We start from the raw sequence: 26630 nt of genomic DNA, 5'->3' as shown, positions 1-26630 counted from the left end.
TTCTGCCTGCCTGCCTGCCTGCCTGCCTGCCTGCGTGTTCCTGGTGAAATAAATTCTTTACCCAAATTTTAGTAAATCAAATATTTTGTATCCTCTTTTCAAACACGTGTTTCTTTTAGGCACATTATATCTTGTTTTAATTTTTACAAGTAATAATTTTTTTTTATCTCTTTTGAGGAGTATTTGCTCCATTTATATTCCACGTTAAACATTTGTAATCCGTAATTAGGCCAACAATTAGAAAAGTCAATACCTGTAGCACCTAATGCAGTATCATCCTTTTCAATGTCCTGTTGCACCTGCTGAGACTTTTGTGTAGTCTCATCTGTTACTGTCACATCCATTTATATTTCCTCCATTTCTTCTTTGAATTCTTCCAGGAATTCTCTTGATTTCTACACAGAATTCTGCTGTTTAAAAGTAAAAATCACTCCTTCCGATTTGTCCCATCAGAATGGAATCTTTTTCTGTTTAAGTCTATACTGGGTTAATTTTGGGACTGCAAGCTATTCACACATCTTTTTTGAAAATATACTTTTTAAATCATAATCGATTATAATAAGAATTGCAGGGAAAGTAGGAACAGAGATGTATTTAGGAGTAGTTTGCAAGGGAAGCTGCAGGGCAAAATGTCACACAGCCCATTGGGAAAAGCCTAACACATTCCTTACACTGCTTATACGATAGGAATTATGTGAAGACAAGACCATGTTCACAGACTCTACACTAACAGTTTTGTTCCCATTACTGTACTTGATCCAACATGATCGGTGTATTTGTTGGCCGCATGACGTAAAAAAAAGAAACTGCTTTGGCCCACCTGAAAGGGGAACTAGGTTCTTGCAGTGCTGGCCTTAAGATAGAGGGCTAAGCCAGATACCAGGTGTCTGCAGTGGTGCACAGAAGTAATTCTTTGTAGATCTAGTAGAGTTAAGAGTAAGTATCTACAGTAGGTAATAAAATGATAATGAAAGAAAATAAGCTGAGTAAGCATGGGTAAATGTGCTAGGACTGTGATGCTCAAAAACAAGTTGAAAGCACTGAGCTGCCATGAAGTGGATTGTCTAGAAAGTTCCAAAGTAACCCAAATATATGAATCATAGAGACCATGACGAAAAAACAGCTGTTCTACAGCTACCAGTAATAGTAAAGCAACCTCACAATGTAAGATTGACTTAATTGAAGCATATGTTAAAACTTGGAGGCAGACCACAATTATAAAACTAGACATCCAGCAGAACCTGAAATGTTTTGTTCTGTGAGCAATATATATGTGGTTTTCCATCTGCTAGGCAGAAGTCCTCTGAAATATTTTTTTTTCAATGTATTTTGCTTATTTAAGCCTGCTCTGGCCAACTTGGCCAAGTGGAAAAGAGGTACAGTATGTTATTTGTTATGCTCCTGAGTTTCCACCATTTCTTCCATTTATTCTCATCACAGATAAGAAGGGAAAGATGGAATAGAACCATTTTTTTAAAAAAATTGGACACTGAGAGCCATAAATGAGAAGCACTTTTGATCCCTTATTAGATATATTAGGAAGAGTGGTACTCTGTTGAAAATGAAAGGAAAAATTGGCCTTGTTGAATTACTTTTTCCCCACTGTCTATTTTTGAAGACTTTCTATGTTAATTTACATTAATTGGGAATCACTAAGTATTACTGATCATTATAATTTATCACTACAGATATGACACTTTTTCTCATTCAAAAGACATTTCAACAAGCCATATCTTAGCAGAGAGGGAACAGTTAGGGATTTTATTGAAGCTAGTGATAAGGAGTTGGTCTGCACTCTGATCACTAGCTACAAAGAATAGGATTCAATGGAGGGAAGACCATCTTCCTGATTTGGGAGGCAGCCCAGCAGTTTCATATCTGCAAAAGAAATTGGGTGGCAGCTTGTTCCAATGAGCTGGAAACTCCAGCTACCACTGCAATTTCCAGAAAGAGGGCTTTTCCCCCTCTTTGCTGGAGGAACTTGCACTTATGTGCTTCCCCCGCCATATGCCTTCCTCTAAGGAAGAAAATGTTGTTTTCTCCCTGCCCTCTCCACCTTCCACGCCTACCAGTTACAAAAAGCAAAAGCTGAGAATGAAGCTTTGCATCCTTAAGTCAGATTTACCCTTTGTTAGGAACTATCAAACTAGCCATTTTTCATAGTTTAAGATTTTAACGTTGTGATATTTTGGTCTAATACTGGCTTTGAACTTTTGGGATGCAGTTGGATCAGGTTTTCAAGTTTTTCTTCTCATATAGAGGAAATAGTCCAATAAAACTGTCGCAAATTCTTCAATTAAAAAATGCTTGCATTAAGGATTTCCAAATACTGCAGGTCTCTCGGCATCATAACAAAAATAGCAACCTAATATTTACAGTTTGCTTGCTGTTTAGGTCCTGAGGCCTGCAACCTGAGATATAATTTAAAATGGACTAATTTCAGCTTCCTGTGAAAGTCATTTCAAAGGCCCAGGCTCTTCCAGGACTTCTTAAATGGTTTTAATGCCTCAGTAAAACCACAGAAGCTCTAAATTAAAAGCAAACATTGGGGCATTAGGTCACTGCTTAAAGGTACTCATGCCTTTTAAAAGAACCTAAGTAACTTTGGCAGTGATACTGAAACTTTAGGTGCATTATAACTCTGTGTACTTATTAGTTATATGAGAAAATGCAGTTAAAAGGGCTGCTTGTCCAAAACTGATCTGGCTCCCTCTCAACTCCCCTACTGGGCCTAGAAGGGATGGAGGTCCCTCAAAGGAGAGGATCTACAACTTGAGGTGTTCTTCAACTCACAGCAGATGGAAGCCATGGCCAGGGCAGCCTTTGTCAGCTTCGGTTGGTGCACCAGTTGCATCTTATTTGGAGCAATGGGCCTTGGCAACAGTAACTTGTGCCCTCATTACCTCTAGGCCAATGTTTTTCAGCCTTGACAAATTTAAGATGTTAAAGTTGCCAAGGGTGAAAAACACTGCTCTAAACCATTCTCTAATGACTTTACATAGGGTGGCTTTTAAATATGAATTAGAAACTGCAACTGATACAGAATGCAGCAGCCTGCCTGCTGCTAAGTGAGAACTTTTACCACCATGTAATGCCACTTTTGCAGCTGCTGCATAAGCTATCTTAGTTTCTGGGTTTAGAAACACAGAGCAACAGCAACATTTTGGATGCCATTATTTTACATCTTTTGATTTGCCCTAATTTTGTATACAAATGTTAGGTTTTCCTCCCATCTGCACATCCACAGATTATTTTCCTCTATTGTATGTTTTATTATAACACGCTACGATTGTAGGTTATATATTGTATGTTTTGTTTTATATAAACAAGCTGCATTTAGATGTTATTTAAGTATCAGCCAACTACTTGCCACTTAGGAATCAGAGGGGATGTAAAAGCATCAGCAACATGCTTTCTGTTCACAACTAGCAGGAGTTGGATGCAACAAAGAAGGTAGAATGAAAACAATGATTCTTGTAGAGGTCTTTTCAATACTGTACAAGGACTTGGTATTATATCACATCAGTATAAAAAGGCAGAAGGTTATGTCCGATATTCTATATCCATACTTTCCTCTTTTTTTGTACTGTGCTTTGCCCCCCTCAGTTCCCCCTCCCACCAAAATCTTCAGATCTGGGAGGCATGCTGGGAGTTGTGGATGATACATGAATCCCTTCTGCCAGCAGTATCCATCATGCTAGCAAAGAGAGACCATTTGAAAAAAAAAAATTGAATAGCTGCTGGGATTTCCCAATGGAGGGGAAAAAAACTCCAAGTTCAGATCTGCCATAGATCACTAAATCCCACTGAAACACCACATATTTCCATGTTGACTCATCATGCTAGGGAGTGTTCTTGGAAGAGATGAACAAAGAATGCCAGGAGTGTAAACCAAGAGTATATACTCCCAGCAGGGTCACCCAAGGTGCGAAGGTCATCCCAGCTTCCCAGATAAAGCAAGCAGACAGCTATATCAGGCAGCGGCAGAATAGGAGGCAAAGGAACAATGGCAAAGGCATCATTTCATACTGCACAGGAAAAGGCAGTGGTAAACCACTCCTGCATTATACCAAGAAAACCACATGAAAAGACTAGATAACATGATTGATGATACAGAACTGGATGTTATAGCTATAGAGCAGAAGGTAAAGATTTTTCAGAGTACTGATGGTGTTTATGACACGGCTAGATTAAAGCCTTTGAAACATCTAGTTGCCATGTAGGAGAAGAAAATCCAAAGCTGCAAACATAGAATTACAATAGAAGCATGGAATGTAAGAAGCATGAACATGGGGAAGTTCAACACAGTGAAAGGTGAAATGAATTGGCTACACATTGGGCATCAGTAAATTGAAATGGAACTGGATACTTTCATTCAGAAGATCATAGTGTTTACTATTCAGGACACAAAAAGCAAGAAATTGCATTGGTTTCATAGTCAGGAAGAATACAGTAAGGACAATAGTCTTTGACCAAATAATGTCAACTAGACTTCATGGACAACCATTTAATATAACGGTTATTCAAGTTTATGCCCAACCACTGATACAGAAGAAGAGGTTGATGAGTTTTATGGACTACTTCAGTCTGAAATTGATAGACTGAGTATGTTGCTTGTGATTGGAGACTGGAATACCAAAACTGGAAATACTCAAAGAAGAAAACGTAGTTGGACTGCATAGCCTAGGAAACAGAAATAAGCAGGAGAATATATCAGGCAATTCAGTGATGTTTTCACTGCTAACAGAGTCTTCAAATAACCAAAACAATATCTACATGGACATCACCAGATGGAACACACAGAAATCAAATTGATAGTATTATTTCTACAAGGAAGTAGAAGAATGCCATTATAAACAGCAAAGATGTAGCTAAGGGCAAACCATGGAATAGATCACAAACTGCTCGTGTACATGATCCAAATCAAGCTAAAATGAAAAGAAAAAAACACCCACTTTCCATGATATGTTTAAATGGTGTTTATCGACCACTTGCAAGGAGAACATCAGGAATCTCTTTGAAGTTCTGAACCTCATTGGTAGGGAACCAGAGGAATTGTGAAATGAAACCAAGGAATTTGTAAAAGATTAATGTGAAAAATGGCCACAAAAAACCAACAGGATATCAGAACAAATGGTGAAAATTGTCAAGAAGAGAAGAGAAGCCAAAGTGAAGAAAGAGAAAGACCTCAGGAAGGAAATTAATAAGGAATTTCAAAGAACTGTTAGAAGAGACAAGAAGCAGTATTTACAACATCTATAAAGACACTGAAGATGGCAACCGACTTGGAACAACAAAGAAAGCTTTCCAAAAGATCTCGGAATTCAGAAGGAGATTCTAACCACTGATTGCTATGCTAAAGGATAATAGATAATAACTGGTTTAAAGAAGATCAAATAAATATGGACAAAGTATATTGAAATTCTGCACAGTAGGGATGTTAACATCCAAGATACTTAGAAGATATTCCCTATTGACAAGAATTTCTAGTACTAGAAGATAAAGTTAGACCATTACCAAGTCAGAAGGCTAGAAAAATGTATGGAATATCTACAGAAATATGGAAAGCCACAGAAGAAAAAATAGTAGCAGTTCTAACAAAATATACTGGTATAGGCCTTCACAGCTGGCATCAATGAAGCAGTGATTACCTTTCAGGCTGAATGGCCATGGTCTAGTTTTCTTTTGTTCTCATGTTTCACCAGCAGATGGGCTCGTACTTTCAGAGGCAAGGTGAGCTGCTTTGTGGTGTACCTCTCAGCAGCTCACAGGCAACTGAAATGGACTGACTGGGCTTTTATATTTGAACGAGCCAAGCTGATCTCTGATTGGTCCATGTCATGGGAGTCCAAGAAAGCTGGCTCCTAAATGGTTTCTTGTCCAGTTGGTCTACTATGAAGAAATTCCATGAGTACCTGTTCCTGACTGGTCTGTCTTTGAGCCAGGCTGTTGGTTGGTTCCTTGGATACTTTTGATTACTTTATTTTGGAGAATTCCAAGAGAGCTGGTTCCAGATTGGACTGTTTTTGAGCTAGGATACTGCTAGGTGTTCTCTCTAGTGAGGCTGCTGCCGATTTTTTTTAATTAGATACAAATTATTTAATCTTGGCGTGGCATAAAGCCGGGATCCATGCTTTATTGATTTTCAGACTCTATGTTGAAGTTGTTGGAATGTTTATGAATCTCAATGGCCTCTCTGTATAGTCACCCATGGTAGTTTGATGTGGCTGCCAATACCTGTGTATCTTTGAATTTGACCTTATATGCAATATGATGCAGATTATGTTCCGCTACTGCTGATTTTTCAGGTTGTCCTAGATGGCAATCCCTCTCATGATCTTTTAACTGAGTACTAATAATTGTGTTTTGTGGTTCCAATATACACCCTCAGGGGATATGGTAGACCCCTGATGATGATAGTGGATTTCTGCCATCCTTAGGAGACTGTATGGTATGAAAAATTATGGATAACTGTTCTTATGAAAAATTAACATATACAGGATGGGAGGTGTTGGGATATACCAGCAAAGTGCCCTTTGATTCAATTTGGGAAAAGTTATCCTTTTTGCAAAACATAATAGGCCAAATTCTTCTTTCTCTTTACCCCAACATATACAGAAGTTGTTGGAATCTTGATTTGTTCTTAGATCTTTTTAATATGTTTGCTTTTAAATAAATAAATAAATAAATAAATAAATAAATATTTTTTAAAAAAATTAAAGAAAAATAAAATGCAAACATGTCTTATATCAACATACAGAGCAAAGGTTTCCATTATTAGCTGATTGAGAAAAAGTAATTTCCGTAATGAAATAGCTGGTGATAGAACTGTAGTTTCCTCTGTAATTTTCCAGCTCCTCATATTGGTGTTCTCAAAGATAAGTCAATATTTATGTTATATGCCTACTACTCATAGTGATGAAGTTGTCTTTTAATAAACTCCTCCTTTTTCAATGTCCTGAGTAATCCAGCTACCAGGAAATGATACTGTCATTGAAAAGGCAGCATTAGGCAAGGATTCGTCACGGCTTTGCTATTTGTATGGAAGGAAAATATGAAGAAAAAAAAAATCAGCCAGCTCGAGTTGATGGAAGGACTGTGTAAAAGCATACCTTCAAAGGCTGAGTTCTGGATGGGTAGGCCCAAATAAAATGTATTATTTGAAGTACTCAGTTGACCTCATCCTGTATTTAGGATACAGAGCTAGAATTAAGATAACTGATTTGTTATGAGTGCAGGCTGTGCCCATAAATACTTGCAAGAGCATGTATGAACCTGTCCACCAATGTATCTTAGATAATGAGGAAACAGTGGGAAGCCCAAGTAAGGTAAAGAGAGAATTTAAAAAAAATTAAACCAATCAAACTGGAGAGGGTATAAGATAATGAAGAGATTTAAGTGTTGACAAGTTTGTTGGTGTGATAATATGTAAATGTTTAGGAAAATAAGATACGCACACAGCTGTATCTGCAGGATCAAAATGATAAAAACACAATGCAAGCTTTGCTGCTTTTATATGTATGTGTGATGTAAGACACAAATACAAAATGGGTAGAGGTAGTAATGCATCTTTTGTCATTTGCTCCTTACTGACTCCAACCCAGGGATGCCTCATATCCATTCTTTTCCCTTTTTTGTGCAATTTAAAGCAACTGGCAAGAATAAAATAATATTGTTAACATTTTATAAATCTCTTATATTAAATGCAGCCAGAACCCTTGGAATTATTTCAAGACTCTTCCTAAATTCTTGGAAATGGATTCTTCAAGCTTGCAATTCCTTGTGGTGTAAATTCTTTTTTACACCCTTTTCAATAACTTGTCAAGAATGAAAATGAAATGTGTAATATTAATCAAAGTCTTTCTAGATTGTCTTGTTGGAATTATAATCAGATTGGTACATATTACCTCTCTGGTAGTAATGTGTATCAATCATTTAGTTACTCATTTTGACTGAAGGTTTTTAAGAAATTGAAAACCTTAGTGAATAGCCATTCATATAAAAAGTGGTATAACAAAACAGTTGAAAATGAACATACTATATACTTTTTTCTTTCTTTTCACTAATGGTATTAACAGTATTAAAAGTAGCATTGGCTCAAAAATAAGCAACAAAAGAACAAAATTCTTGAAAAAAGTTTAAGTAAATACTGTTTTATTCACATTTGGTCTCCACCAACTTAATTCCTAATAGATTATTGCCACAGAATCTCAAATTGTGTTTATTTTTATCTTTCTTTCTGGTGGTTTTCTAGTTCTTAAAATATTTTTATATTTTATTCGCAATGTTTATTTTTAAAATGATAATAAAGAAATTGCGTTCCTTGGTGGATTGTATTTGTCAGATGATACTTGCTGGTTTAAAATGACAAAAGCAGATTTGCAATGATTGATTCATACTAGTAAGAAAACTAATTAATGTGCAGATCTGACAAATTAATTGGTTGCTGTTTGTATTGCCTCTTTCCATACTGCCTTTAGCTGTAAATTCATTTTTTAAAAAAGGCATTCAGGAAAACAAGAAAGAAAAAGAAAACCAGTTATTGCTCTTTGCAGGAATGTGGGCTTGTATCTCTTACAAAAGGTATGTGTTATCCTGGCAGTTACTGACATATAATTTTTAGTACTGATTCACATTCTGCTCAAAAATTATTCCAGCAACATGTTGTACCCCTGTGACATCCAGCCTCCTTAAATGCCGCCAAGCTAAAAAGAAAGGCAACATCTGACCTGTAGTGAAACACTGGGTTGGCTTGTGCAATAATGACCATCTTCCACAGGCAGCCTTTATGCTTCCAAAGGATGGCAATCTGCCATTCTGAGAGTTCATTGACTGTCTCTCTTTGCAGGGAAGGTAGTTTCAGGTAGTAAAAACTGTAGGCTGGAATATAGAAATAACACCTCAAAATTTCACTTATTTTTCAAGCTTGCTTTACTTTTTTTTTTTCTTTTCATTTAAGGCACAAACATCACAGTCAAATTTTCCAGATATAACCTGAACCACTAAGCTCATGCATATTTCTTAAAGTTCCCTTCTAGCACCATTTATTCATTTATTTATATCCAAAATGAATGATTATTTATGAATAAATGGCTAAACACGATGACATGATGGGGGAGTTTAAGGAAGACATAGATACTGTAGTTAAAAATACCCTTTTCTGCAATCACTAGATAATGTGAAAATACTTTCCTGTTCTATATGCTATAGACTGAATTACAGTTGTTTTGGACAACGTCATATACTCATTTTCTACAGATTTCAAGGCAGGCATATTTTAGCTTTCTAGGAAATAATTTGATTTTTGTTAGATAGTGGCTAGGTAACTGAGAGTTACACACTTTTTGCTGTGATTTACTGCAATGCACTGTTACAAAACCTAGATCTATTTTCTGCCTCCTATCAGCTAAGCATTCTGTGTCCTTAGAATGGTGCACTATGTTCTGTAGACACCAGAGATATCTATACATCAGTCTGGTTTGGCAGATTATGCATTCCTGAGACTAAGATGTCAAATTGTAGGATAAATCAACATAAACCATGACACTATGGAGCTACCACAGTACTTAATTATAATAATTATCTGATGATGAATCAAACTAAGCATTCAACAGTGCTTAAAAGACTGTGCAAGAAGCTCTCTGTTGCCACCCAATGGTCAGTATAAAAAGAAAACAGCAGTAGCTTTCTTGGAAGATACACTTCCACCAATTATAAGTCCCATATTCCAACTTGTACTGTGAACTGTGTGCTGATAGTTACAAAAAAAAATCCCTGCATTCCTAAGAGGCAACAAACAGTGGAGCTTCCTTTTTCCTAAACATTTAGCTCACCAATTTTTAATACACAGATTTCTCAAATGTACATTGTGTGTCTGTGTGTAAGCTTATTGTACAAAAGTGTTAAATGTTATGCAACATGTGCACTGTTTAATTATGGTTGTTGGGTTGTTGTTTTTAAGAAACTGAACCCAAAATTTCTGTGGCTGTAAATCATGATGGGGCATGAATGATGGTACAATGCTTTATATCTAATAGCTAGTTTAACAGGAAGCTGGACACATAGAACATGAGTGTAACTAAGCACATTGTGAATTATTGTAGTTCAGTTCTCACCTTGAAGGGCTTTATTGCAATTGTAATTGTTTACATATACTTTCTCATACTGTAAAATGCAGAAATGAATAGTACTTGTTACAGGGAAAAGCACTGTTGTATGTAGGCTGCAGATTGGTGTAAATTGATAATAGAATCATCAAGATGATCTTTTATTTTGCTCCTTTTATCTCTGTCTAAAATATGTTGAAAACCTGTTTTTAATACACAAATTTCTCATATGTACATTGTGTGTGTGTGTAAGCAGCCTCCTTAACCTGGTAGCTTTCACGTGTATTATGACTACAACTCCTAGAATTCCCTGTCATTATAGCTGTGCTGGCTGGGGTTTTGGGAAGAAAGTTGGGGGAGCTGCACCAGAAACATACCCTGCATTTGTTGAAACCAGCAGAATAGAGAAATCTGTGATCTTGGAATTTGATTCAATAGCTTTGTCTCTGAAGTTCCATACTAGTCTTCACCTAGTTATCTCTCTCTCTCTCTCTCTCTCTCTCTCTCACACACACACACACACACACACACACACACACACAATGTATTGGGACTACAACTGCTAGAATTCCTAGCCAGGATGGGGAATTCTGGAAGTTGCAGTCCCAACCCCTCAGAAGATTGCCAGGTTGGAGAAGGCTGATGTCTCCTGATCTGATACCTATGAAGCTGCTCAGCAGTGGTTAGCATAATTGCCTGTCCATTACCCAAGAGTTGGATAATCAGGAAAACTGTGACACAGATTGGCTTAATTGCTTTGACCCTGGATAGATAAGGGGCATAGCTAGAAAAAGACATCAAGGGGAACAAAATAAGCAGGGGCAAATAAAAATGTTGGAGAAAAATAACCTAGGTTAAGGAGGAGAGAAGAATAAAGCAACAGGCAATCTAGGATGGAAAGGAAAGTTGAAAATTATCAAGACTTCCATGGTGGAAAGGTTGAATTGAGGACTGCTTGAAGAATTTAATCTTTGGGACTTCTGTTACAGAAGGATCGGATCTGCACTTCCTGATTTAATGTGCACATTATCATTTATCTACTGAATTTGCACCCTTCAGATATCCTAACAGAATTCTTTGCTCAAAACTTTCAAAGTATTTTTTGTAGTATATGATTTGAAAAAGAATGTTTTTAAACAAATTATATAAATTTATAAAGATTATATGTGTATATATATGTATCATTGCAGATTAATGGGAAAGTGCAATGGAAGAAATTTATAGGTGAGCACATGTGAAAGTAACTCAGATTAGAACCTTCTCTGAACCTTCACATATTGATCTGGGATCATCAACCAAGTCTTTAGCAGCAGGTGATTGATCTTTAGTAAGGATCATTATAGACAAAACTGTTAGAGCATCTCTTTTTCATGTAGTGCCATTCACAGTTGCTCTAACTTCTCATATTCTGATCTTGGCTTGATCTATTTTAAGCAGTTAAGAACTCCATCTCCTAACAAAGAACTTTAGACAAAAAGAAATTGTTTAGCTTAGTCTGTCTCTTGTCCTACACCCATATTTTTTGTGGAGTTACAATTGCATACAGCAGACTAAGCACAAAGCCAAGTCAGGACCCTTTGATTTGGTTTTCTCAAAGGACAGTCATTGTCTCATCATTTTAAGTGGTGCAGAAGTGCTAACAAATGGAAACACAAAGTAGTGTCTCAGCTGTCACTGCAATTTTGAGTTCTGTAAGCCAGACTTCTAGAGACAGTCCAGTGTTTGATATCTGTCCAAATAGGTTCTGTTTTCACTTAATGTGATTTGCAAGGATAGTTCCCAGATTCCTGGATTTATAGAACTGAATTCTTTTCTAAATGTCTCATGGTAAAGTGCAGGTCAGTAGTGGCTGCATGCCACACAATCTTGGGAAAAGACAGATTTGGTTTAAAGATTTGCTAATAGGTGTTACATTCATGCCCTGGGTCCCCAAGGCACATTTATGCCTTTGAATCCAAAGCTCTCCACAGCCTTAATAGACACTACAGATTGTGGTGGTTTGCACAGGGCTTCACACTGTTTCCATTGTATCCTGGTCTCAGAAATTGAAAATGGGTGGGTTCGTGTAATACATTTATCCATTTACTGCTATAAAATCCTTACTGTAAATATTTTAAGTAAATTAATTAAGAATGCTTCATTTAGGTAACTCAGTTTTTTGACTTTACAGAACACACTAGTCTAAGATGTGCATGGCTAGGTTTTTGTTTCAGTATGTGGTGTGAACACAGCCAAAGACTGCAGAATTTTCCACATATTGGTGTATTCTGACAGAAAGCTTTAACATTTAGGTTTAGTAGTTGAGGAGATGAGATTCACCTGCATTCTATCCCAAACTAGAAAAAAGTGAACTTACATAAACCAAATGATGAATGAATTGTAGGATCAGAGGTATAGGCCATTTAATCTAGTCTGGCATGGGACAGGAAATTTAGACCATCCCCACATGCTTGTACAGCTTTTCCTTGAAGAACTTTCCTTTGGCTAATTAGATAAATTGTCAAACTACTCTTCAGCCAGCCATAGTATTTCTGTGTAAGTGACTTCTTTGGAGGATGCATGAGAATACAGGTAGTCCATGGATTAAGGTTGCCCAGTTTACGGACGACCTACATTTAAGAACAGAGCCTATTGTAGCAAAAATTGTGTTAAATACACAATGATTCAAGTTAAATACACAATGGTTCGAGTTAAATACACAATGGTTCGAGTTAATTACACAATACTTCTTACAGAGTATTATACAATAATACTGTTCTGGCTTACATACAGATTCGACTTAAGGACAGACCTTGGGAACGGAACTCGTTCTTAAACTGAAGACTACCTGTAACTCAAAGCTTTCCATTTAAGAAAATATTTTTGACAGAGGGTATTTGTTGTTTTTTGTTTGGTACCTAATTATAAAGCTGCTATATGCAGTTTTTAACAATAAAATTTCTAAAATTCCCCCCCTCCAAACTCATTGCAGCAAAACATGCTAGGACTCTAGATATTAAAGCTAAAAATTAACTTGTCCATTCATATGAGAAACTTGGAATAATAAATCTGTATATATAACAAGCATGTAGTACAAAATTGGGTAAGGACAGTATCCTGCACTCCTCTGGTGAGCCTTACACAAATTGTTGATTTGCGATATTTATTGGGTATGGTCAAGATTTGTTGATCTAGGTAATTCAGTAACACTGAATAAATAAATTAAGTATAAATACTTCTTTGGGGTCTGACCAGGAAGACCCTTTGTAATTTGATATGATGAACTATATTAGCAAAGAATAATTTTATATACTGATATTTGCACCTTGTAATGTTTCCTCCCTTCCTCAAAACCATCAGTATATCTGCAAGTAGAGTTTTAAAATAAAGCAGGCATGCTGATCCTTATTTATCTATTTATTACAAGTATATCTGTTTTGCTTATGTAAGCACTCAAGGCAGCTTACATCAGTAAAACAAAATGCAAAAGGTAAAGAAGGACAGTAAAATCAAGAAAATTAGGATTAAAGTCAAGATCATTAAAATTAATTAATTCAAAGCTAGGCAAAAGGGATGCATTTCTGCCATTTTCCTAAATGCTGGGCAAGTCACAGCCAAACACGCCTCCCTGGGGAAAGCATTCCAGAGTCTGGGAACCACTGAGGAAAAGACTCTTTCCTGTGGGCCACATAGCTGAGCTTCTGGCAACAGGGCTACCTGAAAACTGTAGGTGTCCTTGGCCATCCTTGATGATGCCAAAATTATAAAATGTGCATTGTGATCCCACAAAGCAAGCTGCACCTTTTTGTAATTGTATCATGATGCATTCTCATGTAGGTGCCTAAGGGGCATAGTTTGCATCCCAACATTGCAGCCCATGTCTTGTCACTGCCCTAATTTTTCCCTACCCCCACCCCCATGGACATCTATGCTTAAAGGGGCCTCTATTGCTGATATAAGCCACTAGGCAGCTTCATGGAGGGAGAGGTAATCCTGAGGCCCTAAGCCTTATTCTGACAAGGAGAACACTGAATTTAAAATGGGATTGTGTTCCATTCACCCAGTATGATTTTAGTGTTATGTGATCTATTAGTGTTGTTGAGATCTCATAGTATTTAAAGTATTTATATTATACTATGTGAGCTTTAGAAAAGAAGTGCCTTGCTGTATCATACAGTAACATAACAATCAGCAGGCATATATTTTCCAACAATCCTTGCAATAAACAGCAACTAGATGATTCACCAGAAATCGGTGCTCTATGATTAATATTAGATTAAGGAATGTATTTGACCATTCTTCATACTAATTTTTCCCATCTCAGATACAAGGCAACTTCAGCCATCTCCTCCATGGCCTTATGATCCATCTTACCAATATCTGGGATCAATTGCAACTTCTTCTGTTCATCCAGCCACACCCATTTCACCTGGACGGGCTAGTGGAATGACATCCCTCTCTGCAGAACTTTCAAGCCGGCTGACAAGTAAGTTGTCTTGGAGAGTTTTGTCCCTTGAACTCCTCCAAGTAAAATGCTGCAGCTTTTCCCAGGAATTATGGTGTCTAACTGTAATACAATTCAAGAAGAATTTTGGTTCTACCCAGCTGTGTTCTTTCTCCCCTCCATAACAATTCTTATACAGTTTCCAGAACAAAAAGTATTTTGTTGTTTTGACTGGGATAAATATATAATAAACAAATAAAAAGAGTGGAAAAGAAACTCTGGCCCAAGACATTTTTATAACCAGAGGTGTGATATTAGCAGAATAATATTTGGAATCTTTAGACCCATTTTTATAACATTAAGTTAGAGATCCAGGATGTTGTACTGTTTAAGGTGTTGGCCTGGCACTGGGGGAGGGTGGGCAGGTTTTAGTCAACCTTCAAGCACAGAAGCTGATTGGGTAACTTTGGGCCAATCACTTTCTCTCAGCCCAACTTACCTCCCAAAGGATTATTGTGGGAAAAGAGTATGTATGCTGCCTTGAATTCCTGAAAGGTGGGTATACAGTGGTGCTTAAAAGTTTGTGAACCCTTTTGGATTTTCAAAATTCCTGCAAAAATATGACCTAAAACATGATCTGTTTTCCACACAAGTCCTGAAATTAGATAAAGAGCACCAAATTAAACAAATAAGTCAAAAACATTATTCTTGTTCATTTATTCATTGAGGAAAATGATAGAAAGCTATATTTGTGTGTGTCAAAACTAGGTGAACCTATAGAATGCTCAGTTCATTTGATGGGGAAATTAAAATCAGGGGTTTCAAAGAATGGGATGATAATCAGGTGTGAGGGTGGGAGTTCCTGCCTTATTTAAAGAACAGAATTCTGGGTATTCACTATCAAAGTCTGATCTTCACAACACAGGTATGTGGAAGTGTGTAATGCTTCGAACAAATACAATTTCTGAGGACCTCTGAAAAACAGTTGTTGATGCTTACCAGGTTGGAAAAGGTTACAAAACTATTTCCAAAGAGTTCCACCAGTCTACTGTCATGCAGGTTGTATACAAATGGAGGCAATTCAATGCTATTGTTACCCCCACCCCCAACCAAGACCAACCAAAAGCAAGCCATGTAATACATTTTACCCAATGTAAATGGGTAAAAGAACCCCAGGAACTAAAAATCTCTCTTGCACTGGCAAATGTCAGTGTTCGTGAGACCACCATCATGAGAACACTGAACAATGGTGTGCATGACAGGGCTGCAAGAAGAAAGCCACTACTCTCCAAAAAGAGCATTGCTGCCCATCTACAGTTTGTGAAAGACCATGTGGATAAGCCAGAAGGCTATTGAAGAATATTCTGTGAATGGATGAGATCAAAATAGAACTTTTTGGCTTGAATGAAAAGTGTTACATTTGGTGAAAGGCAAACCCTGCATTCCAACATGAGAACCTTATCCCATCTGTGAAACATGATGGTGGCAGTATCATGGTTTGGGCCTGCTTTGCTGCCTCTTGTCCAGGACAGCTTGCCATCACTGATGAGACTCTGAATTCTGAATTGTACCAGCAAATTCTATAGGAAAATGTCAGAGTATCTGTCCATGAACTGAAGCTCAAGAGAAAGTGGGTCACACAGCAAGACAACGACCCAAAACACACAAGTCATACAACCAAACAATGGTTGAAGCAGAAGGAAGTTAATGTTTTGGAATGGCCAAGTTAATTCTATAGGATCTTAATCCTATAGAAATGTTGTGGAAGGACCTGTAGCATGTAGCTCATGTGAGGAAGGCCACCAACATCCCTGAGCTGAAGCTGTTTTGTAAGGAGGAATCGGCTAAAATTCCTCCAAGCCGATGGGTAGGACTGATCAACAGTTACTGGAAATGTTTAGCTGCAATTATTGCTGTCCAAGGGGAGCGCACCAATTACTGAAAGCAAAAGTTCACATACTTTTACCACACACAAATATGTAGCTTTGGATCATTTTACTCAATAAATAAATGAACCACTATAATGTTTTTGACTCATTTGTTTAATTGGGTTCTCTTCATCTAGTTTTAAGGTATGTGGAGAACAGATCACATTTTAGGTCATATTTATGCAGAAATACTGAAAATTCAAAAGGATTCACAAACTTTTAAGCACCACTGTAAATCTACAAGTAAATAAAGTATGCAAGCTTTGACTGGGTCTTTTAATTAAACGACTGAACAATATGGATTCAAGAATGTTCTGTGTGTATGTCTGTCTATTGAAAATAAAATTAGTCTTCTCTTCGCCTAAACTGTCTGGATGCTATACACCGAGGATAGTAGAACATGGACATAAATTAAAATTGTATTTAAAATATTGAGGGTGTATAAAAATGGTGTGTATGTGTCTTTCTCTGGGTGTGCATGGTTAAAAATAGTGTGTATATGTGTGTATGGCCACAAAATAAAAGACACCATAAAACTCCAGCCAAGCAGGTTTTTATGATTCATAGGAAGCACTGCAAGACTGCTAGGTTGGAGCACTTTTACTGACTTCAGCTTGAGTAAATCACACCTGGATAGGGGTTGCTAACTTTATTGTTGTTGCGTGATATAAGAATAATATAAGCTTGCGGGTGACATTTTTTTTTCATCATTTCATCAGCATGATGGGAAAATTCCCCTTTCCCTTCTACAAGACAACCTACAGCCACAGTTGCAACTGTTGAGAAGTGCATCTGGGTGCAAAACTACAGCATTCTGCCATCACTGCTCCATAACTGAGACGTGTTTTCTGTTTTTACCAGTTGTGTGGCAATCAGATGTTCAGCAGATGACATTTCTATTACTGTACTATACTTCCCTCTGGATAACAGCCTCACCAGTTGAATTTCTGCCTATCACAGCTGCTACAATGAGCACAAGAAACCTTCCTGGGGGAAAAGTGGCAGTCCTCTTTGCAACTGACATTTAGACTTGAAATCTGATCGGCAAGGGAGGCATTTCCAGGTGTTCAGTAGCATTGTTAAGAAGAAAGGCAGATGGTGATTATATGTGGCACATCCAAAATTACGACTCTAGGCTGTCACAGAAACCTTCTGAGAAACTTGTTGAAGGATATCAAAGAGGCCTGGTTACCTGGCTGACGAGCTTTCAGAATCTGACACGACACTATTTCTGCAGCGCCCTTTTAATCCAGTCCCAGGGCAGACAGTTTTTGTTTTCTTTCTCCCACCTTGCTGACTCTTTCCCTTCTGTATGTATACATTCCGTTTAGGCAGACTCCACACGGTGTCTGAGGAGGGCTTGCCATGAGGAAAGGTTGCTTTATTGTTATTTTAATGCCTTGCAATAGCTGGCAAGGAAGGGGAGCCAAAGTCTCTGTTAACTGGAGCCTGTCTCCTGGCTTTCTTTTAAGAGGCCATTATCTTTCATCTGTTGGAGGGGGGAGGCATTGGAGAGGAAGTGAGAGTTATTCAATCAGCAGAGGAAAAGGAGCTGAAGTTCAGCCATTATTTCAAATGGGAGTGAGCTATTCAAAAAGCTTTCAGTTCCCAAATTTTCAAACTTCATGAATTTCTGTTGACCAAGCAGCCAATACTCTATCTAGTCCAGATGAAAGGAGTAAGGAAGAGAGGAATGAAGTTCACAAATACTTTCATCTGTTTTTTATTTTATTTATTTATTTTTGTGCCTTCAAGTCAGTTTTTGACTCCTGGCAACTGCCTGGACTAGTCCCTTCAGTTTTCTTGGCAAGATTTTTTGGAAGTGATTTGCCCTTACATCCTTCCTAGGGCTGAGAGAGAGTGACTGGCTGGCTTCATGCCTAAGTCAGGACTAGAACTCATGGTCTCCTGGTTTCTAGCCTGATGCCTTAACCATTACACCAAAGTACCAAGGAATCTCAATCTCTCTCGCTCTCTCTCGCTCTCTCTCTCTCTCACACACACACACACACACACACGGCAGTCTTTAAGGGATCCTTGCAAAATGAACAGAAGTGCTTGCCTATTTGGGAAGAGCTGCTCTGACTGGGCTTCTCTTCTTCTAAGTTTGATGGTGGGTTAGGTCACTTCATGTGAAAGGTGCAGAAAGGGTCTTGCTTGATTTGTTTTTAGTGAGACTAGCACTCAGTCAAACCTGATTCACACCCCGCCCCCCCCACTAATGAAATATTACCACATTTTCCATTAAGTGTCTGATTTGAGGCATTTACATAATGCATCAGGATGGAAACTATACTAAAGGAAAAGGAAATCAAGGAGCAGTAGTTCCAAGCAGCTACTAAAATGATTAAGTTTTTGGTGGAGTGAAATATTTCAAGCTATAACCCCCAATAACAATATTCTTGCTTGGAATGCCAAAGGAAATGAATAGTCAGCACTTTCCTAAATAATTGCCCAAACATAGTAATCATCTGTTCAGGGTAAAATTGTTCTTTGTTTTGACAAAGCAAACATGACCTGCAAATGTTAACATTGAAATATTTTGCTTGCTTGCTAAATATATGACTGTCCCAGTGCTCCATGGCTTGCCCCTATCACTCCATAATCTATTTATCATTCTCTACTTTCACTTAAAGCTCAACATCCAGCTCTGAGTTCTGGGTTTATGTTTATCACATCTCAGATGACAAATAGAGCCAAGAAGGACCTCCAGGGGTTATCCTACCTGAACAGGTTTATGCAAAAAGAAAAGAAAAAAAAGATTCCTGAGGTGAATCACATGTGATCCTTGGTCTTTTCTTCTGCTGCCAAGGGAATATATTTGATCTGATATCCAGCAAACTTTGATTAGCTGGACTCGACTGATAATTGCAGCAAAGAAATGGCTATTTGAAACAGGACTGGTGAATAGTGGGACAAAGCTAAAGCAACTCCCACTTTCTAGAGGCAAGGTCAGTTTTCTCCCTAATAGGATCTCAAGCAGGATTACTGAGCAACTAGGGCTAAAGTTTATGACTTTGAATGTTAAGTGAAGGACTTTAACATTGGCCTTAGAAATAGAACATCTCCATAGTACAACTATTCCAAGATTGGTAAAAATGTGCTTCATAATCATGTCTCCAATAATAACTAGACATAATCTATATACTTAAAAATACACTGTGGAGAGAAATACTGTACCCTAGAGATCATGGCTTTCTAATTCATTTTTACTTAAGGCATACATTTCAAAAGCATTCAAGCACCAGTGCATTACAAATGCTTCATTGTTAATAGAAAATATTTTGTTTTACCACTTTATGTTTGTCAAATCTTCTTTTCAGTTATCCAGCATAATAACTGTGAATATGAGACCTCAAATAAATTACTTTAGACAGGTGCAAAAGTGCACCTGCCATTTTGTGCATGCATAAAATTCACAAAAACCACTCCAAATGGCGTCCTTTCAACAGAACCACATGGCAAAGACTGCAGATACCCAAAACATTTTACTGCTGATAATGAGGTCTGGTCTATATCAGCTGCAGATATGCAAAACTGCAAGTAATAAGGCTGCAGGTGATGAGGGCCACCTGTGTACCAGAATGATTTCTCTTCAATGCAATAAAATCATGTATTTTACTTACAGTATGTTTATTTCCTTTCTCCCAAACCAGGTGCTTCTGACCTAACAGCATTCAGTGATCCAAGAGTAGGAATTGATCGTCCATTTTCTGCCATTCCTTCCATTTCTGATCCTCGTATGCACTATCCTGGAGCATTCACCTATACTCCAACCCCAGTCAGCTCAGGAATAGGAATTGGCATGTCAGCCATGACCACTGCCACCAGATATCACACTTACCTACCACCTCCATATCCAGGTTCTTCTCAGGCTCAAGGTGGCCCATTTCAGACCAGCTCTCCTTCATATCATCTCTACTATGGAACATCAGCAGGATCTTACCAGTTCTCCATGATGTCTGGTGGTGATCGGTCTCCCCCACGTATTCTGCCTCCTTGCACTAATGCTTCCACAGGATCTACTCTACTCAATCCCAACCTTCCAAACCAAAATGATGTTGTGGACACTGAAGGCAGTCATAGCAACTCCCCCACCAATATGGGAACCACAGCAAGGTTAGAAGAAGCAGTGTGGCGACCATATTGAATTATTATTACAGGTGTTTAATCTGGTAATGTCCATCATTTTATATGACAAATGAGAGCACTGCCATGTTTATCTTTCACACAGAAAAGCAATCAGTCCTGAAGTCAGTATTTCTGGAAATATTGCTATGATGTTCTATGACTGATTTTGCTCAGTGAAGTGATGATATTCCCATAAATAGACTCTTTCCAAGACTGAACTTTGGAAAATAATAACATTTTAAGATGGTGGTTCTGTTCACTCATGTTATCTATAAATATGAAGAAGGATAGATATCCAATATGTGTCCAGAGCTTCAGACTTCAAAATTTAAAGTATTTTGTTTGACATCTGGTGCTAAGGCATTCAGTCTTACACAATCTTAATGAGTTTAATCCATCATTTTGACATGTAAGTTAAAAGGAAGTATACAAAGATTCTCAAAGAGAAACTGTGAATGCTTCTAATTTAGCAATGCTGTGAATAAGAGTTTTTATATCCTGGAAATAATTTTTTAATCAAGTTGTATATTCCAAAGAGTACAAGAATTGTTTTTATTTTTATTATTTTTTGAGCTGTAACTCATCCTTCTTTGCATATCATTTCCTTTTTTGGCACCTTAAAATTTGCAAAAAGATTTAATCTTTTTTTTTTAATGTGCTCATTTTTCTTGTACTTTGTCAGCTAAATGCATCTACAAAAGCCTCTTTTCTAAAGAAATAATTTAATTTTTTTTAATATAAAGGAGTGACAACCTATAGTCCTTCTCAACTACTGAAAAAGTACATGATGAGTTGCTCAATATTTATGCTCTGCATTGAATTTTTGTGTGTGATGCCTTTATTATTTAAATAATGCTTTGAAGATAAGCACATGCATTTTGTAGCAACCAAAGTTTAAAATTATTACATATAAAATGGCTGGAATAATTATGGATAATGTGACTTTTAATTATTTAGAAATATTGTTTACATTTAGCTCCATTTCATTCTCATCAGTCATTTAAATGAAGTCACTTTTATCCAGTTGAGAACCCAGATTTCTTTGAAAATGTTATTATGATGGAAATAATGTCTTAAAGTAAAATGTTTATGTTGTATTTGCCGTAATTGGACGCTGACTGGGGCACTGGAAGCAAAGATTTGTCTGAGAGTATATACTTGGGAATTTCCAGTACAGCGTGATGTTTATATTCCATCAACTTCCTTAAAGACAATATAAGTAAAAAATTCAAACAAACACAGCTAAATAGCATTCTAAATAACTAGTAAGTTCCACATTCTGGTCAAATATGACACATCCCAGTTTTTCTGCCTTGCCCTAGTAGGAGATTTAAAAGCTTGTTTAAGGCTGTAACTCTAACCACAGTTATGCAGACCCAAGTCCACTGAACAAGCCCCCCCCCCCATATGACACACAATCCAAAGGTCTTTTAGAGCAACCTTACACAGCTGCAGGTGTAAACAAAGTAATAACTGAGGGGTGGGATTATTCATTCTAGGCATCTATTCATTCTCTCATCCTCAGCTACTTTGCACCCTTATAGGAGAGAGTTGTGGGCAACATGAGGCCACTGAACCTGTTTTTGGCCCACTGGGTCCCTCCCAATGTCCCCACCAAAATTCAGAGGCAACCTGTCAAATAATGGTGTCCATCATAATCTTCTGATTTTCAGAGGAAAATTAATAAAAATATTTATGCTAGATTTAAGATGCATTGGGGGATGGGGGACAATCCAAATGGGTAAAATAAGATCAAGAAACCTGGCCCACCACTCCAAAGATGTCATTTCACCACTGCCTGGGTACCGAAGTGTAATTTATGGTTACACAAATGTCTGTTCCTAACATATGAAGAAAAATGCAGATACTTTCTCTCCCAGTAGGAAAAGCACCCCATCCTTCTATAAGTAGAAAGAGACATGGAATATACTTTAAAATCATAAGCAGCCCCTCCCTGACATCATTTCAATATTCAAACTTGCAGCCTCCTGAGGATACTTATGGTCCAAACATAAACCTTGAAGGACTGTTGGTTCATATGGAGTGTGGGCTTCAGCTCTGTGTATATATTAGAATATAGAGCAGACTGGAATATGTTGCATCTTACAAAACTGTTTTCATAGTTGGAAAGGGTAATGTATTAACAGGCATGATTATTATGTTTGCATATCCTACCCTGTAGCCAGTTTTTAGTATGGTGTGCTTTTTTGTTTGGTTTAGTTTGGATTTTATAAAATAACTCAACCTGGTAGTTGTTTACAAAATGGCATTGTTTTCTAATACATCTCAAACAAATAAGACATCACTTAAATTAAACCGTACTAGTTTATGTGGGATCTGAATACAATTGTACTCCTTAAGGCCACGCCATGCTCTCAATTTCTATCAGAAGAATTCATATCTAGGCACATCCATTAATAATTAATAGCAGATTTCTCCTCAAATTTATGCAGAAATATATACTTACTTGGGAATAAGCTCCAATAAACACAATTCAGTAGCTTCTTCCAGAAACAGACTGGATTAAATCCATTTTAGCACTCTGAGCTATGTTCTGAGGGTGTAATAATAAAAAACACTGAGCTTGAGTTGGGCAAGATTCTGGAGAACCCGATTAGCTTTAAGTGCTTGGTTGGCATATGCAGTTTTATAGATGCCAGCCAGGTTCAGATGAAAAGTGGCAGGAGACCATCTGTAAGCACTTTGCATTTATTCAGAGAATGCACTAAACTTACAAGAACTGGGGAAGCTGCCTTATACCATATCAGCTACTTGTTTACATAGCCCAGTATTATCTACTTTAGAGTCAGCCAATTTTTCTGGCGTCGAGCGCCATTGGCAAAATCTTTAGCAATCTCATATGATATTGGTACAATTTCACAGGAGTCTCATGAAGTTTTCAGCAGTTTTTAAAAACTGCTTTAATTTGAACAAAAGGTACCTCTTGAGGGTCTAAAGGGTGCCATGGTCCCCATAGGCACCATGTTGCTGATGCTTGATGTGCTATCAGTAGCAATTTTCCATGGTCAGAAGCTTTTCACAATAGTTGCTAATCTTCCTTTCAGTTGGCAGTGTCAGAGATTTAACCAAGGTCCGTCTGCATGCAAAGTGTGAGCTATGACTCAGTTTTCGCAGGTGTGCTGGTTTCCTCTTACATGCCTTCCATTCTATCCTTTTTTGTATATCGTAAACATTCAGAAAATAGCGGGGTAATGTAGAAAGGGCTTAAGTTGAGAGCACTGCATCTAATGTTTCAACTATTACCTTTTCATACCTTTCAGCTATCTTCCTGGAAATAAATTCATATAGCATTCCCTAGATTAAAAAATAACAGTACTATCAATTACTTATTTCCCACTTTATTGTATTAATTCTTTATTACCCCTGGTGGGGTCTTTACCTAATATTTAAGATGCCTCCTCTAAGTCATTCCCTTTTCCCCCCAGAAAACTAACCAGATTTGTTTTTCCAAACTGTCTTTCTCACAATAGTGTCAGTATTAGAATCTGAAAAGGAGTTAGTCACAAACAAATGCCAATGAACTGTTAAGAGTATATATTCAGGATCTGAAGTACGTATTTGACCATAAGGCATGGAGAATCCACATTCTTCAACCTGATAACTTCCAGATGTCTTGGATGTCAACTCTCATCATCCCCATCCAGTTTGGATAATTGCTATGGTTTTATAAATATTTTCAGTGGTTAAAAAAAAACACTTCATTGGACTTTAATTTTATAAGACATTGATCACTTTTGATTTTATTCTGAAAAACATTGATGTGTGATCAGAAGTACTAAAACATAGTTACTTCTAAAGATAGGAGTTTTGAAATATAAAGGCTTATCATCACATCATGCTGAAATAATAAATTTAATTGGGTTTCTGTTGGATGTCATTCAGAAGGAACAGTTGCAAGGGATGTACTTATAATTCAGTATTTTTGCCGGTCTTTAAAGAGTAGTGTGCAACCCCTGTGATGTTTCCACTTTTGGGGCAGAGGTTCATATGACTGGGTGCACTCCCTGGTGAATAATCTGCCCTAGTTGTATGTGGCAGCCATCCCTAACCTGGCATTTGGGGAGATGAAATCCAATATAGCTGAAAGGCACCAGATTGAAGAAGGCTGCCCTAAATCTTACAAAGTGCCCACCTCAGAGGCAAATTCCTGTACTAACAAAAATAAGTTAGATAGAGTTATTTTGGCACTTACTGTTCCCATGCTTGGAGTGCTTTGTTTTTCTTAAAAAAATGGAATCAAACTTGCTAAAGCTGATTATGTATTAAAGCTAAAACTTATCTGGAGCTCTGTGAAAGGTATATTCTAACTCAGCCTTTCTCAAGCTGGTGTTCTGCAGATGTGTCTGATTTCAGTGTCCAGCATGCTGGCTGGAAATTCTGGGCATCAAAGTCAACAACATTTGGAGAGCATCAGCTGTTCTGTATTTATGCAAATCAATTAGACATTGAAGTTTCTTTTGATCCTGAAAAAAGCCTGTTCCTTTTACAACAATTTGTTTGATTTTTCTGTCTGACAATATTACCATCTTGTAAAACAGATCATAAAGTACCTGGCTTAATAATAAATAGTGATTGCTTTATTGAAATGAATTTGGTTTCAGTTGAGCTGAACTGATTTAAAAAAAATAAATAACCTGCTGGGCTGACAAGATCCACAGCTGAGATTATAAACATACTTATTTGTAAAAAGAAAAATTAAGACTTATTTCAAATGGCTGTGTGTTTGGGGTTAAAAAACTTCTGACACTGCTGTTGAAATAACATTTTTCCTATATCATAATTCAGTGGGGCAAATGGTTCTTATTTATTCCTACATATTAAGATTTTTTATAAAAAGGCCAAGCTGATTCCCACAGATGTCACATAATTATAAATAAAATATTCATTACTGTCCCCAGAAGATATTTGTTACTCATTGCTTAAAAAAAAACACCTCCAACCTTTGTTTCTAACATTCTTCTGTGCCTAACAACTTTTTTCTTGATTTCCCTTGGCCAATACTATCCACTAATTATTTTGTTCTGCTTGTCATAAAAAGGTTGTCATGAGACTTAATTGTATTTATGTATGTAAATAAGTTTTAAAGGCTTCATAGAACATATTGGTAATGCTTGTAAGTATTTGACATTTTCCTCATTTACAACACCTTTTCTGAATTCACTTTTGTTAAATACTGTAGAGAACTTTCTTCCAACTTAATTATTTTAGGTTTTGAGATAAACTGTTTTAGTTACTTTGTAAACAGTTAAAGCATGGTTTTATGTGGCACATTGAAAGGTCTTTGCTTTTTTGTTGTAGGAGAATGTGCAAGCAACTGTGGGTTATTTGTGGTATTTGAAAAGTAGCAGACCCAAGTTACGAAAGTGAAATGTTTCAGGAGATGTGAAGTGGTAAATTTGATGACTGAACAACGTAAATAGCAAACTGGGCTGCTTTTGAAAGCTATGTTAGAACATGTGAGTCCAACTTTTCCTGGGTGTATTTATGATCAGCTTGTACTGTGTACGGGAATTGCCACACCTTTTCCTGATATGGCTGTTATGGGTCACTTTTAGAAAGGCTCCCCCGAACAATAGCATTTTCTTCCATAGGAGGAGAACAGGTATCCATTTTAACCCACTCTAGAAATCATATCTGAGCAGGCCCTTCTGCATAAGAAGGTCAGTGTGTCCAGGAGAATTTATTGTGAGTAGCATGCAGAGCAGCTGGACTGTTGCATTACTTCTACTGGAAACTTGCTTTCTTTGTACCACAACTTCTTCTGTACATTCAATATTACAGTTAGTATGAATGACAAATAAACTGTTTGAGAAGTATATAAGCATCAGATTGCTTCATTATTTCACTGAACTTTGTGAACCCAAGCGTGCTTTGATTGCAGTGCACACAAGGGTGTCATATATGGCTGTCTGGCTTCTGCTGGAACACAGCCAATGAAGTTGTCCAACATCTCTCTGGGGAATTTATTTCACTGGTAAACCAGTTCCTGCTAATGATTCTGGCACTTACAGGAACCCCAGA

The 26630-nt window shown here is 37.3% G+C and overlaps 1 protein-coding gene across 1 annotated transcript in view; it reads left to right on the top strand.

The window, feature by feature from the left end:
• Positions 1 to 26425, top strand: part of RUNX1 (RUNX family transcription factor 1) — a 98393-nt gene extending 71968 nt beyond the window's left edge. The window contains exons 5-6 of the mRNA XM_007420181.3: positions 14410 to 14571; positions 20114 to 26425. Coding sequence (XP_007420243.1) covers positions 14410 to 14571; positions 20114 to 20607 — 656 coding nt within the window. The 3' untranslated portion in view covers positions 20608 to 26425. The remainder of the gene's footprint in view (positions 1 to 14409; positions 14572 to 20113) is intronic.
• The last annotated feature ends 205 nt before the right edge of the window (positions 26426 to 26630 follow it).

The sequence above is a fragment of the Python bivittatus genome, unplaced genomic scaffold (genome assembly GCF_059951505.1).
Source record: "Python bivittatus isolate LINGU-HERP-01145 unplaced genomic scaffold, Pbiv_v1 ctg000350_np1212, whole genome shotgun sequence".
In the NCBI taxonomy this organism is placed as follows: domain Eukaryota; kingdom Metazoa; phylum Chordata; class Lepidosauria; order Squamata; family Pythonidae; genus Python; species Python bivittatus.
The sequence above is the reverse complement of the archived record's forward strand: the minus strand, read 5'-3'. Positions and strand labels throughout refer to the sequence as shown.